At 40.5% G+C, this 17,504-nt stretch overlaps 1 protein-coding gene across 1 annotated transcript; it reads left to right on the top strand.

Annotated features, from left to right (window-relative positions):
* Positions 1 to 517: 517 nt before the first annotated feature.
* Positions 518 to 13,211, top strand: MRPL38 (mitochondrial ribosomal protein L38). Its single transcript, XM_063425413.1, has 9 exons — positions 518 to 609; positions 1,195 to 1,374; positions 2,041 to 2,178; positions 3,346 to 3,554; positions 3,628 to 3,700; positions 10,948 to 10,993; positions 11,110 to 11,268; positions 11,971 to 12,107; positions 12,655 to 13,211. Exons 1-9 carry the CDS (start codon positions 546 to 548, stop codon positions 12,789 to 12,791), a joined length of 1,143 nt encoding a protein of 380 aa, XP_063281483.1. The 5' UTR covers positions 518 to 545; the 3' UTR covers positions 12,792 to 13,211.
* The last annotated feature ends 4,293 nt before the right edge of the window (positions 13,212 to 17,504 follow it).

The following is a 17,504-nucleotide window of genomic DNA, read 5'->3' on the forward strand; positions in this document are numbered from 1 at the left end:
TAATCATGGTGAAACAAGGAGATTAAAGGCCATCGTATGATGGACTGTATCTTAAGTGGAAGGGCATTCCGCTATGATAAAATAATTGGACAGGACCACTACATAGGTTTATTTCACACCATGAGTAGGTTGTGGGCGTAGGGGAGTCTAAAGCATGTATGTGTGTATTCTCTTTGTTCTTTCATAAATTAGCTCCACACAAATATTTTGCTTTGCTCTCCCCTATTCCTACATACATACATTCATAATAAACTAACTTAATCTTCCCTTAATGGAACTTCTTTATCAATAATTTAGGATTTTTCAAAATCAAATTACTACACTGCAAACTAATGAAAATAACAACAACAACAGAAGAAAAAAAAGTTAGCTTGGTGATTCTTTTAGAAGACATAGCTATAACCCACTTGCACTCTACAAGCACCAATAAGCAGTGTAACAGCAGGGGCTGCAAAAACCCACGTGTGCACCACTGCAGCCATGGGCTGAGCCGAGCGCTATGACCTCTGGGTAGAAGCCGACGTCACTGAACAGTGACAGCAAAGATGGCGGCGCCCTTAGTGAGAGCTGCAAGAGCACCCATAGCAGGGCGGCTGCTGAGTACCTCCGGTAATATAAACGGGAGAGGAGGAAATATCGCTCACGGGACCTAGTAACTAGTACAGAATCACGATTAAAAACCTTATCTGAATCTTGAGGGAGTGGGGGGTTAATGACCAGAAGGAGCATTAAGGTTAGGGGTCAGTGAGGGAGGAGGTAATATGCATTTTATTGGGCTGGGGTTGCCCTCTCACAAAAAAAATACTAATATAGAGGATTTAGCATGGTTGGTAAGCAGGGAACGATCAGTAGAATTGGGATGGGGTGGGGGCTGTGGCTGACAGAGAACACCCATTGAATGAAGTTAAATTACAAATTATAGTATACACCAGGGGTCCTCAAACTCCGGCCTCCCAGATGTTGCTGAACTACAACTCCCATGATCCTCTGGCTATCTATGTAATTCAAAGAATCATGGGAGTTGTAGTTCAACAACATCTGGAGGGCCACAGTTTGAGGACCCCTGGTATACACGGACAATCTGGGATTACTTGGATTTATTGGTTAAAGCTGCAAGGCATTATGGCAAATTGTCTTTTTATTGATTGCATGCACAATATGAATAATTTATCCTTTTTTTCCCCCCTTTTTTAGCTTCTTTATGCAAACGAGCTGCACCCCTGGGCCCTCTCCCAAATGATCAATTTGAAGGTAAAGACGTGGAGTCGTTGGAGAAATATAGAAGCATAACCCGATATTACAAAGTAGCCGAAGCAGAGAGCAAGAAACCAAGTTGGTGGAAAACATACGAACACTACCAGCAGACAAAAGCAGGTAAACCGCCATGGTGAAATCATCGATTGCTGGTATGTTTTTGTTTTGCAATTTTAGTAAGCCTGAGGATATATATAGTCTCCAAGCAATGCATATAGATTCTTTCCTGCACTGGAAGGGGCAACACTGTATATAATTATCACTGAAAGTTTCACATGTGAGCTGCAATGTACAGGAAAAAAAAACCAAAAAAACATCTTTAAAAAATACATAAAAATACTCTTTTAATACCTTTTGTACCTATGTTATAGACCTGGGTTCTAGCAATTGCTAGATCTCCAGCTGTTGTAGAAATTTAGCTTGTAGCCTAAAAGGTGCGAAACATCATGGAAGGTTTAGTTCTGCAACAGTTGGGGTTCTGCTTTATGGCCACCGATGTTTTAGTTATATGAATAGATATAACATTTTTTAAAAAGTTTTAAAAATGATGCATTTACTATATAAATATATTTTAATATTGCTTATTACATAATATTATTTATACTTTATTTACATTCTAATTTTAATGTTCCCATCTGTTTGGTGGTCTCCCTGTGTGGAGCATCTTCATTTGGTTTCATGCTTTGCAATACTGTGGCATATCATATTATGTTATTCTATGCTTTTGTATTGCATGCTTCATGCTAACAATAGATATATATATATATATATATATTTTTTTTTTAGATGATGTAAAAGCAGTTGTGGACATAGGATTTCCAGTCTACAGGGCTTCTTTTATCAAAAAGGCAAAAGCCAGAAAAGAATTGCTGAAGGAGAACCACAGAAATCTGGAGTTGGAGAGGGCCTCCCGCCACCGAACATGTGTGTTACCTATATTGCCACTTTGACACAATGATGATATGTGCACAATTTTGATGTATTATGACTCCTCGCCCCATTGCTTTAGGAAGCACATTCAAATAACAAAAATGTAGCATGTTTTAATTTGTTTTATTCTTTATGAACCTAGGGTGATTTTCTTGAAATTATAAAGTTTTCTGGTAATTTAACCCCTTAAGGACATGATTCCCTTTTATTCTAGAAGTTTGGTCCTTAAAGGACCACTATAAGCACCCAGACCACTTCAGCTTAATGAAGTGGTCTGGGTGCCTGGTGCAGCTAGGGTTAACCCTTTTTTTTTTATATAAACAGCAGTTTCAAAGAAACTGCTATGTTTATACTGAGGGTTAATCCAGCCTCTAGAGCCTCTAGTGGCTGTCTCATTGAGAGCCTCTAGAGGCGCTTGCATGCTTCTCACTGTGAAAATCACAGTGAGAAGACGCCAGCGTCCATAGGAAAGCATTGTAAATGCATTCCTATGAGACCGGCTGAATGCGCGCGCGGCTCCTGCCGCGCATGCGCATTCAGCCGATGACGTTGCGAGGAAGGAGAGGAGGAGGAAAGCTCCCCGCCCGGCGCTGGAGAAAGGTTATATTTTAACCCCTTCCCCTCTCCAGAGCCCGGCGGGAGGGGGTCCCTGAGGGTGGGGGCACCCTCAGGGCACTATAGTGCCAGGAAAACGAGTGTTTTCCTGGCACTATAGTGGTCCTTTAAGGGGTTAAAGACTTTACAAATGACTAAATTTGAGGGTGGAAAATTAAAAGAAGTGGCAGATTAGCAATGATATAAATGTAATAATGGTTAAGGATAGATACAAATTGAGTACTGGACAAGGATCCCATACAAACATTTTGAGAAATTATATTAAGGTTGCCCTAACATCTTGTGTGTACTGCATTACAGCGGTTTCTAAACCTTGGTCCTAATTCCTATTTAAAACTCATATTTATATTCAGTCCACTTGTAAATTATTGTGCTCACAACTCTTAGAATGCTTACAAGTTGCAAGTAAGAACAGGCATTAGTGTCCTTTTTTTTTTTTTATTTGCAATTCTACATTTATAACAACATTGTGTGGCAAGTTGGACATTGTTACTCCTGCTTGCACTTAGCATACACATGAACATCTATATGTTTGTTTCTCTTTAGTGCAAATTCCACTGGATGAAGTTCGAGAAGAATGGGAGATAATCAGTGGACCATTTCATGTACAGAATGTGGCCAAGCACTATGGAGTTTACAAAGACCTTTTTGGAGAAGCTACGTTTGTTCCCACTGTCCCACTGAAGGTCTACTACAACAAAGGAGAGGAGTTTGTTTTACCTGTTCACCACGGGAATATGGTGACTCCTTCTGAGGTTGGTACATGTGTATATATTGAGTAGCCAACCATGATGGGATCTAAATCTAACCAAATGTTGTGTCTTTCAGGCTTCTACACCTCCTGAGGTGACATTTGAAGCAGAACAAGACTCTCTGTGGACTCTGCTACTTACCAATCCAGGTTAGTTTCTAGGAAGAAAATGATTTAACTGAGGCTGTCAAAATGTAGATTATATCTCAAAAACAAGGAGAAAATCAAAGCAAATATCAAATTGGTGCTTTATTAAAAAAAAAAAAAAAAAAGTGATTGACAACAAATGTTGCCCCACTGGTGTCCTATTTCTATCTCTAGTTTTAGCATTAAATTTAATAACTACAGTGTTCATTCTTCGGCTTTCATTTCCCTCCTCATAATACAAATTCTTTGCTGTTGCAAGTTAGTGGTATACATATCAGCCCCTTCCTGCCTTGATGATATCTTTGATTCTGGCCTCATCTTCTGTTTTCTTACCCAAGATGTTACTAAGGAGCTTGTTTGTTCTCTTGTATCTTCTCACATTGCTTACCATAATTCTCTCCAATTGGGCTCTCCAGAAATTATACTGCTTTCTACGGTCTATAAAGAATGCTGCTGCAATTTTTCTCTCCAGTCACTCCTCTTACACATCACCCCTCTGTCAATTGTTACATTGGCTTCCTGTGCCCTATAAGATTCAAGGTTGAGGTCCTCCTCATCAGTGATGTTAAAAACAGACAAGTATATTCATTTTATTTGTGGTGTTTTGTCTATTTATTTTTTATTACATAGTTGCTGGCAATCCTTTTGCAAATTGTAAATGTCAGTATATCTGTAATCTGTACTCCCTTGTAAGTAGTTTTGCTCAATGGCCATTTGTTTGAGTGAGGCTTTAAAACTGTAATTCACTACTTTAAAAATTAATTGAAATCCAGATTGGGCAATTTAACCATCAGGAAAAATTAGTAACTCTGTTTTGAATTAGTTTTCTTTAGTTGCACTTGTGTATGATTTATTAAATTTAAATAAAGCTTTTTATATTTTTGTTCCTTGTAAATATTTTCCATTTTATAAATATATTTTGTGTTCAGTAAGGAAGCCTCAGACTGGGCACCAGTGTTAGCTGATCACTAAATCTCAATTCAGAAAACTCGGTGAGAAATGTTGGCACCTTTTAATCTCTCGACGTAATATGGCACCCAGGACCTCCAACCACCGTGTCCACTTATTTGAGAGAGTCAGAGTATTCCTTAAGCGGACGAAGATATTTGTCATAAAAAAAAGATAAAAAGAGACCCAACATATTTGTTGTGAATTAGTCTGTGGCCCATAATGTAATCAAAAACTAAATTGATTGCAGTATGGGATATTCAGGAGGGGTTCAGAAACAATCCCTTAAGATAAACATTTCCCAACTTACACAATGTTTTTCTTTTTTCTGACATATGGTGGCAGTACGTATGGGTTGAGCTTCCTAATTGGGACAAGCATCTGCAAGATAGGTGATTAAGAAAGGTACCTCCCCTTTACCCTATAAAGGGCTTCCCCGGCAAACCCACCACAGTTCTTCCTTGTCACAGAATGGGTCATTCGTCTGTTGGAGGTTAGGCACACAGGTTGCTGTCTGGGGGAGGAAGCCGATGGCCACCCAGGTGGTAGACTGAGCGACATGGCTCCGTCCGTGGAGGTTCTGGAGCCCTTTCTGTTTAACTTTGCCCCAAGTATGTTCCGGCTTGGTGAGTATGGGTGGGCCGGGGGACGCCTTCATTATGTTGCAAGCCATGTGCCTGGGCACAGCGGTGGAACACACCCCCGGGTGGTGTTGCATTCCACCGAAGTTCCATGTGCAAACCGGAACTTCCGGGAAACCGCAGATTGCCGATCGCTGTGCTGTTCCCTCAGGCAGCAGGAAGCTTGTCAGAAGGGTTCCCCGTGTCACCAACCCTCCACACGGCTCAGAGGTTTTCAAGGTAAGGTTAGCTGATCTTTGCCTTGAAAATCTGTTCTGATTAAAATTGCAAGTTATGGATGGAATTGTTTTGCAAGTGGACTGTATGTGCAAAATAGACTGTTTGTACTGTTTGTGTTTTGGAATGCCTCTACTAAACAAGGCTTTTGCTTATTGTATCTATACTACTCCCCTTAATATGGTTCTAGGGTTTATAAATATGACCAAGGTGCTGCAATTTCTTGGGTAAAATTAAACAGAGAATATGCAATCATTCCTACCTTTTGAATTCATATAGAGAATCAAATAGTGTATCAGCTGCTCTGCCTGAGATGTTCCGCAGGTACCGAAGAGAAGCGTCATTCGATTACTTCTGTCTGGTGAATGTTTATCTACCTCGTCTTAAGACATGTCTGGTTCATCATTCTGTGTGGAGTTGGTTCCCACCTGATGTACTGATAAAGTTTATTAAGAATGAATCGGGCATAGGGCAGAATAAGTCTGCTAACCTTTGAGTGTCTTCTGTTCCTCAAACGTCATGTCTTTCTTATGTGCAGAAATGGGAACACTCTGTGTAACGAGCCTTTCTTGCCCGACGTTATATATGTTTACCATCAAATGGGTAAATGTTACAACCCCAGGTACACTGGAAATCCATAAAATTCTGCAGAAGTAGCTGCTTTAAAAACCCGATAGTCAAGAGGCTGAGACCTCTTGCAGACAATCTTTCCAGACTGCTGGGTTTCGGTATGGGTCTTTGCTGTCAGGTGCAGCGGTGTCCAAAACGTATAACATTGTTTACAATCGTTAATGGAGGTTATTTAAGTCTCCTGATAAGCAGCTCGTCTGTTTCCTGTTTCATTTGTGATTGTCACATATTTTATATGGATTTGACAATGACTGCCAAGATCATGGGTTCATCTGCTGTTTCCCTTATGTCCTGGTGGCTTAAGCTTGGACAGCAGATCAGCGTCCTTTTTGGCCCCCTGTTAACTCCCATTAGGGAAAGGGGTATCTTTTATAACCGAAAAAGGCTCTGCCTCAAGACAGGTAGAACTGGGTCCGACGTGGGTAGTCGTTTCGGATGCCAAGAAGCTTGGAGGCATAATCCTGCATTTCTATACGAAGTGTGGATATTTCAATGGGTTTAGACCTTATTCAACCCTTGGTGTTCACAGGTTCGTTTCACCTGCAGGGTTCACTCAGTCCTTCATCTTTTTGAGGTAGATGACTGCAGTACCATTCCATGGAGTCACTTAACATTCCCAGGATGCATTTGGGAACCAGTATTTATCTTAATGTCTCTTGCCTGGCTTTTAAGTGGAACCTACTTGCAATCACTGGTTGCTTGATCTAGTTAAAGAGGGCACCGCTTGCTCTTTTTAAATCTGCCCAATCCATAATCTTCCGAATAGTCTATTTACAGAAACAGTGTTCCTGTTGGATGCAAGGAGTTTGAGATATGGTTCTGTGAACCACGAAGTTCGTTGAGTTCCTCAGTAATCTCCTAGTTATCAAACTCTGATCATTCCTTTAAACTAGTTGTGAATTTAAATTAATTGGTTCCTTTCCTGAGGTTCAGAATTGAAACTTCTGCTTCTGTAACTCTGATTGTGCAGAAAGGAATTTCATGGTGTATATAGATCAGAGATATATTCCCACATATCCCTATTGCGGCCCCTCAAGAGGTTTCCTGAAAATATGGCATATTACATGGATTGTAGAGATTTGATTGCTCTTCAAAACGCTTCCATTACTGCATATTTTTGGAAACGAGGCATTCCCTACTTGGCAGTTTGTCTACTTATTGCTAATCGGGATGTTGCCCTTAAAGTATGTTTGGGTAGCAAGCAGAGCGCTACAGCAACACGGTTGGATACGGAGACCATAAAGTATTTTCTTCTTCTCCAGGGAAGATAGGGTTTTTTGAGGTTTGTGTTAACCTAAAAATGTTACCTCTGCATCTACTGCACTCATAAAGGAAAGGTCCAATTACTTAAAAAAGCGAAAATTCCTCCATAAGGACAGGAAATGAGATTGCTGATATGTCTGACATCTTCAATTCCTGCGGTCAACTGGGCAAAATCTAGATTTGGCCGCTACAGTGGAAAATTCTCTCCTCTGGGTCAAAGTGTGGAAATCTTGGATTTCTGTCTCCTAGACTCTCTTTGAAAAAAGCGGAAGCTGTCCTCTCTGCCTATAGAAGGAGTAATTTTCACCAAAGAATGCATCTAACACAGGCTCGGTCACTCATCTAAATTCTCTAATGTGCCAGCGTTCTTGGTCCTAAGAAAAATACTCCACTAATTTCAGAGCTCTTAAGGCAGTTTGTCACTTCCCTCACCGTTTCAGATCTTGGTTGATTAAGGGACCTATTACAATGAGGTCAGACCACGACAATGTTTCCCTCACGTCAACAGACAGGGCGGTGCCAGAGGCAAGGTCTGTTTCAGCTATGTACCAAAACCGTGTAATGGGCTCAGAATCTCTGGGAGGTCCTCTCTCCATTCCACTCATGATGTGTTGACAATGTCGTCACCTACAACCTCAGCACAAGAATTTAGGATCAAGAGTAAGGGTCTATAGATCCGATCATGTTCACGGTCTACATAGAGATTTGGAGTGCCTGGATAAACTTTATGGCAAAGAGGGAGAACATGAAGATTCTCAGGTTTGCCTCTCTGTACAGGACAGATAGTTCAGGTTGAATAGTAGGTCTATCTATCTAAGGGTATTTCTCCGTGCTTACATTTTTTTTTTCCTCCCTAGACTGTTCCTAAGACTTCTTCAAAGAGGTAACTGACAGAGCAGTGGTTCTGCCAATCTTTCCGTACTGGCCAAACACGAGCCAGTTTTCGGCCTTGGTGGAGATGAGTTTCAAGTTTGGGGATCGTCCGGTCTCAAACACTTTTGGAAGACCAGATATCCTACTGGAAGTGTTGAATAGGTTCTTATTGACGGTACGGCACTGCATGGTGGATCCTTCATTTCATGAGTCAGAGTCCACTTGTTGCATATAATCTTCTAGTCGTTCCGCCTCTAATCTTTACATGAGGATTTGGGTAGAGTGTCTACATTGTTGTAAGGAACGTCATTGAGTTCTAGTTCATTTGTCCGGTTTGTTCAAATTTACACTTTCTGCAGGAGATTTCCACAGGTTGGGCGTTTCCACGTTAAGACCAAAATGTATTCCCTAAGTTCTTTTTGAGAAGGGATTGGTTTTCGTATATACTGGTTAGAAGTTTTGTTTAAAGCAATAGGCTTCTTACGCCACCCAGGAAGTTCTGTTTCCCTCCTGGGATCTTACTTTAGTCTTTAAGGGCCCCTTTTACTTTGGAGGTGGTTCCTTTTAATATGCTAAAGCTTAACCAGCATTTTTAGTGGCCATTACCTCTGCCAAGAGAGTAAGTGAGCTTCAGGATACATCTTCTTCAGTGGAATTTCTTATATTCCATCAGGGCAAAAGTTGTGTTTCATCCTAAAACGTCAATTCTTCCAGTTAATCAGCTCATACTTCTATAATTATGCCACCTCCCCGCTGGAACTAGATGGCATATTCTAGAGTTAAAAATGGACATTTCAGATGTACCTATCAATATCAGCCGAATTAAGAAGATCAGATCACCTGTTGTCAGTTTCTAGGAAAGTTTTTTTATTTTTTTATTTTTTTTTAAACGTGTCTTTTATTAAAGAATTTCGGGTTGGGGTACAGAAAGGAAGAAGGGGGGGGGGGGGTTGCAGTTAAGTACAATTGTGGTTGTGTGTGTATGTGTATGTATATATGTAATATATATATATATATATATATATATATACATACATACACGGTTTCATATATACGTACATGTGCATAGGTACAGAGATTCATAGGATAAGCAGTCATATTACGGTACATTGTGATATTAAAGTGCATTGTTATGGCACATTGTTATGCAGTATAGTCTGTTGATACCTGTTATATTCTGTTACGTTCTATTGTATTTTGCTATAGTCTGCTATGCTTTATGTTCCGTTGTAGGCCAATTGAAGATCCCATAGTTTCCTAACTATCATTAGTCTTGAATCGTTGGTGTCAATACCATTTTACCACATGGAAAGTCAGTCTCTTATATACAACTACATTATTATACATTTGTGATACTTGTGACAGGTATGATATTTGTGACAGTTATGCTGACCGTTATGTATAATTTGGGTTCATGATGTTATTTATACTAATGTATAAAACAAACGGAAAAAACAAGGGAACTAGCAAGCAAGAAAACATTAACCTTAATTGCACTATTCCGAGGTCTTGTCTGTATTCCCCTTGGGGGTTACCCAGTCTGTCCACCTTTGCCAGTTAAATAGTGGTGTTAACTTGTTTAGGGGTAGTAGCTGTGAGCATGTCATATAGGAGGTATTGTCGTATTTTGTGGTGTAGCATTGTTGTGGTGGGGCAGTCTGTTTGTTTCCAATGGCATGCTATGAGGTTGCGCGTTGCCAGGATCGTTAGTACTGTTAAGTGTTTGTCAGTGTCAGTTTTTGCCATGTCTCGTGGGTCTCCCTCCATTGGGGTGTGATAGTCGGACATTCCCACCATATGTGGGTCATCGTGCCTCGGTCTCCTCCACATCTCCAGCACTCAGCCGAAGTATGAGGGAATATTTGGTGAAGTTTGTCAGGTGTGTAGTATCTAGGAAAGTTTTTTAAGGGGAATGAAGCCTCTCGTAATTCTATTTCTCATTATCTCGTCAATCGTATGGCTTATGCTTCAGTAGTTTGGATTTGCCAGCGTCTTTCACAGCGCATTCCACAAAGGCAATGGCCACTTCGTGGGCATCGTGGGCAGAGAAAAGCTCTTGCTTCACAGAAGAAATCTGCATGGCTGCTTCTTGGTCAGCTTTTAGCACCTTACAAAACGTCAGGCATTTTCAGACTAGATGTACTCTCGGCCTCTAAAATTGCGTTGGGGCATAGGTACATCAAGCTGTTTAGGCATAAGGCCCACCCGATTGGGAATCTTGCTATATCCCATACGTACTGCCACCATATTTCAGAAAAAACTGAAATTTTTACTTACCGTAGATTGTTTTTTTTTTTTCTTGATATGGTGGCAGTACAAATCTCCTTGCTTCTAAATTACAATTTTGCTTACAGAGTGTGGCTTAGGTGTGTATTCTTGCTACGACTGAGGTGGGTTTGCCAGGGAAGCCCTTTTTTTTTTTTTAAAGGGGTGGAACTTTTTTTAATCGCCTATCTTGCAGGTGCTTGTCCCAATACGTACAACCCATACGTACTGCCACCATATTAAGAAGAGAAATTTTTTTTACAGTAAGTAAAAAATTTCTGGTTTTGCTTGGCTGCATATTCTGTTTCTGCAAACGATACCTTACTGTTTACAGAGACTTATTAAAAAATGGCCATCTGAGTGGAAGTTTATGATTGCTTTTTCTATAATATTACCATTTTGTTCTTTTTACAGATGGCCACCTGAGAGAGACAGACTCTGAATACGTTCATTGGTTGGTGTGAGTATAGGTGATTTGTGGTTACCAAAGAAAAAAAACAAAACTGTCTTATACCAACCTTTATGCTTTTTGCTAATCACTTGCTTAAGTTTATCATTTTTTTTTATTTCTTACAGAGGAAACATCCCTGGGAACCAGGTTCATTCTGGCATTGAAATTTGCCATTACTTTCCACCATTCCCTGCTAAAGGGACTGGTTACCACAGATACATCTTTATTCTCTTTAAGCAGGAAGGGCACATAGATTACAGGGACGATCTGAGACCAAACCCATGGTAAGGAGCACTTTATCTTCCACTTTTTGTGTTTGTTTGCTTTGTTTTCGTCTCCTATATTTTTCATCACTTGTGTGCTGAAACATGGAAAGCAATACAAATTTTTCCCACCCACTTCTCTGCAAGTCACACCGTATTATACTAAAGAGAAACATGGCCCAAACCAAGAGATTTATATCACCAATGTTCCGGAATACTTTGTATACTGGTAAGTAGTCTGACTCCAAGCAGGGAACACTAGCAAAAGCAGTCTACACCGTGGAGCAGGGGAAGGCAATCTTTGGTATTCCAGATGTTGTGAGCTACATTTCCCTTTGCCAGTATTATAGGAGATGTAGTCCACAACATCTGGAGTGCTTACTGTTGCCTGCCCTAGAGTATCAAAAAGAAAATCCTTATTCTGTGCAAAAGCATTTTGTCAAAGTCACAAGATTGTGTACTGGTGTTTTACTTCTTCCACAACTTTAGTTCAATCAAATTCTGTAAATTCAGTTGAATTGGTTTTCTAGGAGTCACGGCAGATGTTGTACGCATGTAGTTGCAGATTTTAACAATTCATTTGCATACAGGTTGGCTACATTCATATTTATTTGGAAGTTGTTTTTTTTTTAAAAGGTGGGCATTGACAAATCTTATTATCAGTGTCCACATTGTGGTGGCACCATGGGTGGTGAATAAACCCATCTGTGTCCTTTTTTCTAGTCACAGCTTGAAGCAGAGAACTTTTAAAACATTGGAATTCTACAGGAGACACGAGGACAGCTTGACTCCAGCTGGTCTGGCCTTCTTCCAGTGTAAATGGGAGGAGAGTGTAACACAGGTTTACCACCAGCTACTGAGTAAGTACTCATAAATGTCAGTAAAATGGTTACTTTTCTTTTTAACATTTTCCTTTTTTACCCCATTCTATTTATTCTAAACTCTTTATAGTAATGCCATCGCATCCTTTCTCTCCATAGATTTGTTACACAATTTTAATTTTGAGGCTAGTTTCTTCCTCACTCTAAGTCATATGATATTCTAATGTCTTCCGTACCTCTGTTTTTTGTTTTGTTTTCTCACTTTACTCTGTGTTTTTTAGTCTTCTATGCATTCTTTCCTACTGACTTGTATCCTTACACCTTTTGGACTGTTTTCACGTATTTTTGTCTTTTTTCCCCTATTGTAAAATGTCTCTTCTTGCCATTTAGTCTTTATTTATTCTATGCTTTCTTTATTTTTGTTTCTCTTGCCCACAGTCCACTTGCAGCTACTTGATAACCTGTTCTGTCAAATACCCTGCTTTTTGTCATCTTGCTTGTGTTATGACTTCACGTGATGAATTTGGAGCCTTTTTCTTTTTTCTTTTTTTTCCTTTTTGAAAAATTCTTTGTTCTTGATTTTCAGACATGAGAGAGCCCATTTTTGAATTTGAACGCCCCCCTGTATATCACCCACCACAAGTGAAATATCCTCATGGCCAACCGCTAAGGTACTTGGACCGATACAGGGATTCTGAGGAGAGCTCTTTTGGGATTTACTGAGAAGGCAAATCCAAGGCACCCAGCTATCAATCCACAGGAGAGCAATGGAACTTGCCTGCTGATGATGATGTTCACTTTTTAACTTCAGCCACTTCACAAGATGTTTTATCCCTGGTGTGATTCTGAGACGCTAAGATCTGCCAAATTTCTCACTGCATCTGTTTAAAAGCAATTGCTTAAAATCATAGGTATTTATAATGGCTAAACAGAGTTTACTATTAGGAGTCAGTGAATTTGTGATCATGGTATTCAGTACGCATCAGCTGAAGAGGGATAAAAAGACGACCACACTGAAGTCTGAATTGTGAGTTGTTATTTGAAACGAAAAGAGAAATAACAATTATGTGATACTCCTGGAGGCTGTGGAGATGTCTGTCATGGTTTTGTACGTAATTTAAAAATTAAAAGTATCTTCTAAAATATTTGTCTTGGCTTTATTATATAATTGGTAAAATAGATACTGGCGTGAATGGACTGCAAGCTCAGTCTCCGCGGAGCCCTCCATGGGTGAAGATGGATTTGTTTTTTGGGGGCGACGGGACATAAATGGGTTTTTATTTAGCCTTATTCTTGGAGCTGAAGAAAAAATGTTTTAAGAAAGAAGTATTATTTTTATTGGACCCCCTTACTATTATTAGGTGGGGAGTAGGCAGGTATTTTTGGTTGGAAGTGCATTTACTAAAGGCTTGGGGACCCTTTTTATTATATTCTTTTATTAGCATCAATAGCTCGTTGTTAGTCTTTTATGACCGCTCACTGTATATCAGACATGCCTCTACCTGGGGTGTAGGTGCATGAATGAAGTTGTAACCCTCCCTTAGAATTAAATAGTGGTCACATTGTCCCTCGTAGCATTTGATTTCCTGCTGCTTCCATTTTTAACCCCTCACTTGCTGGCAGTAAAAGGTTAAAAATGAAATCGAACTTAACAAATTTTGTTCACAATGACAATGTATGAATAAAATTCAGACAAAGCGTGGATGAAATTCTGTTTGGATGAAAAGTTTATTCGATCCAAAATTTTTGTCTGTCCACTAGTCTAATGGTAAGTTTTCCTAAAAGGTGTGATTTCCTAAAGGACTGGAGGCTGGGGGCCAGTCTGATGTCTCGAGGTAGGACATTCCAAAGGAATGGGGCAGCCCAAAATTGAGAGTTGGCCATGCGGGAGAAGGTCGTTCTTATCCAGGTGGAACCTGGTTAATGACAAGGTTGCTGTTGAGGAATGCAGCATATATTACCAGTCATTTTGGAAAGCATTTGATATTGTAAAAATACATGGTTACGAGGTTACAGACCACCAGGTAGTGAAGACAAAATAACAATAAGGGAGAATCAAGAGCTATTTGGTCACCTTACATTTGTCATGTAGGCTCTTTAATAAGATTTAATCAGACTTAATTTAATTCTGACAGGCACTCCACATATCTTTAATACAATATGTAGGTTAAAGGGATACTCTAAGTACCATGACTGCTACATCAAACTGTCATGCTTTATGATGCCAAGAGTCCACTAGTGCCAGGTAAGTGTCAAAACATGTAAATTATTTGATAGCTAACTGTGGTTATGGTTAAGTAGTTTTTATTAGATTTTCTCCATAAACCTATCCTTTCAACTTCTACTCTCCATCTTGTTGTGTTTTCTGTTTTTGCTCCAAAAGTACTTCTGTACATGATGTCACGATCTGGGTTTCTGGGATGTGTCATTCAGCTGTTGGTTTTCACTTGAGCTGTCTGTTTGAAAAGTTTAGTATTGCCCCCCCCTTTCCCTCCTGTGGTGCAGAAGGGGTTAAGTACCCCTTCTGTCATTTACCTGGGTCCAGCGCCGATGTCCCTTGGCGCTGGCTCAGCTCTGCCCACGCTCCTCAATGCTTTCCTATGGGGATTCTACTGACGCTGGAAGCCCTCATGCACACTGGGCAAATACCTGGTGGGCCGAGAAACATGAGGCAGGTGTATCCAGTAAAGTGATGTTCTGTGGGAAACAGACTTACTTCAACCTGTTCGACATGGCGGGGAGACAGTGGAGGATAACTGCTGAAGGCTGCATGTCCGGTATTCTGACAAATTCTAAACATAGAAAAAAAAGAGGGCTATGAAGTGATGTGTCTTATGGGGATCCCCTAATCTTTAAGTAAACACAATAACCACACAAAAGTAAACCCTGTCCATTACAGGGGTACATGCTCTGTAATATCGCAAAACACTGCACATTACGCTCTGTAAAAAAAAAAAAAAGCTCTGTATACACTACACATTACTGGAGGCTCTGTAATATTCCCAGTATACACTGCAGGTGGCTCTGTAATATTCCAAGTACACACTGCACATTACCGGGGGGCTGTGTAATATTCCAAGTACACACTGCACAAGGCTCTGTAATATCAATAGTAGACACTGCACATTACTGGGGGTTCTGTAATATCGCAGTACACACTGGGCATTACTGGGGAATCTGTAATATCATTGTACACACTGCACATTACTGTGGTCCTGTTATATTCCACTACACAGTGCACATTACTGGGGGGCTTTGTAATATCCCAGTACACGCTGCACATTACTGGAGGGTCTGTAATATCCCAGTACACGCTGCACATTACTGGGGGCTCTGTAATATCCCAGTACACACTGCACATTACCGGAGGCTCTGTAATATCCCAGTACACGCTGCACATTACTGGGGGCTCTGTAATATCCCAGTACACACTGCACATTACTGGGGGGGCTTTGAAATATCCCAGTACACGCTGCACATTACCGGGGGCTCTGTAATATCCCAGTACACATTGCACATTACCGGGGACCCTGTAATATCCCAGTACACCCTGCACATTACTGGGGGCTCTGATCAGGGCCGGTGCAAGGATTTCTGCCGCCCCCTCATGTCACTCACTGACAGACACACATGCTCACTGACACTTACTGACACACACACACACACACACACACACACACACTTACTGACAGACCTGCACTTACTCACTGACAGTCACACAGACAGACACTCATTGACAGACATACACACACACATACATACACTCTCATTTACTGACAGACACATACACAGGCAGACACTCAATGACAGTCAAACACTCACTGACAGACACACACAAACATAAACATACAGACACTCACTGACAGACACACGCACTGACAGTCAAACACTCACTGACAGACACAAACACACAGAGACACTCACTCACTCACTGACAGACACACACACACACTGACAGTCAAACACTCCCACACTCACTGACAGACAGACAGACAGACACACACACACACACACTGACAGACACACAGAATCAGACATTCAGCCTCTCTACCTGCCTGGGGTCCAGTATGGGGCAGCTCCTCTCACCTCCAGCATGCTGTTTAGTCATATTCCGGCTCCCAGCATCACAGAGGGCGTGTGAGGGAGGAGTGGGAAACTGCAAAAAGAGCCTCCCTTGCCGCCTGCCTTCTCCATCCCCCTCTCCTCCAGTCACCGGCATTTGTTGGCAGAGCAGGCACCTGCCATCAAGATAAGCAGCCTAAGCAGGTGCCTGCTTTGCATTATCTAGAATAGCTTAGTTAATAGTGTGTAATAGTTATGTTCCTGACTTCTCATGGGGTAGCTGTATACTTCCCCTCCCTGCAGTCTCCAGCAGCATGTCCACATTACATCATTGCTACAAGCTCTCTGATTGGCTGCAGACTGCACAGACATCTTCTTATGACCTGGTATGACATCAGAGGGCTAGCCATAGTCTGAAACTCACCCTGATCTCATTAATGAGTAGAGGGAGGAGCCAGCTGCAAGACTGTCAGGATTGCTCTGATCTCAACATGAAGAGAGGGAGAAGCCAGCTGCAAAATTGACAGGTTCACCTAGATCTCAATCATGAGAGGGAGGAGCAAGCTGCAAGATTGACAGGTTAGCCAGTAGTGTGGGTCTATAATAGCCAGATGGGCCTGGAGCAGCAGGCCTCCACCTCCCCTATGTTAACCTGGGATTGGGTGTAATGTAACTTGAATCTGTTTTGAGGTTTTTTCTTTGCACTTGATGGGAAAAATGTATTCTTTTATTTTTTTAAAGTTTTGTTTATTTTTTTCCATTTTCTTTTAATTTTAACATTTTTTCATACTAACTCTTATGTTAGGCATACATTTAGGAAGTTAAAATAAAGTAATTTCTGTTCATTAGCAAACAATATATACTATGTTTGGTGCACGTAACCCCTTAAGAACGGAGGCAATTGTACTCTGATCAAAACAAAACCTAGTATTTGAGTTATATAAAAAACTGGATAAGCCTTCTCCTATAAATATAACAGGCTCAGTATCAAAATCCAGATATTTGATATCTATAGCACATATCACAATTAGATAGACGCATAAAAGTCCAATGATGGATTTTCATCCAGGTGGTCCCATTAAGTAGATAGCTCCATCGTGTAAATCCCAGTGTATATAGAAAATAGAGAAAAAACAAGTCTTAAAATATATCCTTCTTAATCACAACTTAGAGATTCACTGGTTATAAATATACTTTATTTGAGGTATTCCTCATGAGAAATAAAATGCGTTAAAAATATTCATTATGCTATAGATATCAAATATCTGGATTTTGATACTGAGCCTGTTGTATTTAGAGGAGAAGGGTTATCCAGTTTTTTATGTACCTTTTATAATAGGTTGTTAGGTTTTCCTATTTTCATACCCTATCCTC

Source organism: Pelobates fuscus, chromosome 6 (assembly GCF_036172605.1).
Source record: "Pelobates fuscus isolate aPelFus1 chromosome 6, aPelFus1.pri, whole genome shotgun sequence".
NCBI lineage: Eukaryota > Metazoa > Chordata > Amphibia > Anura > Pelobatidae > Pelobates > Pelobates fuscus.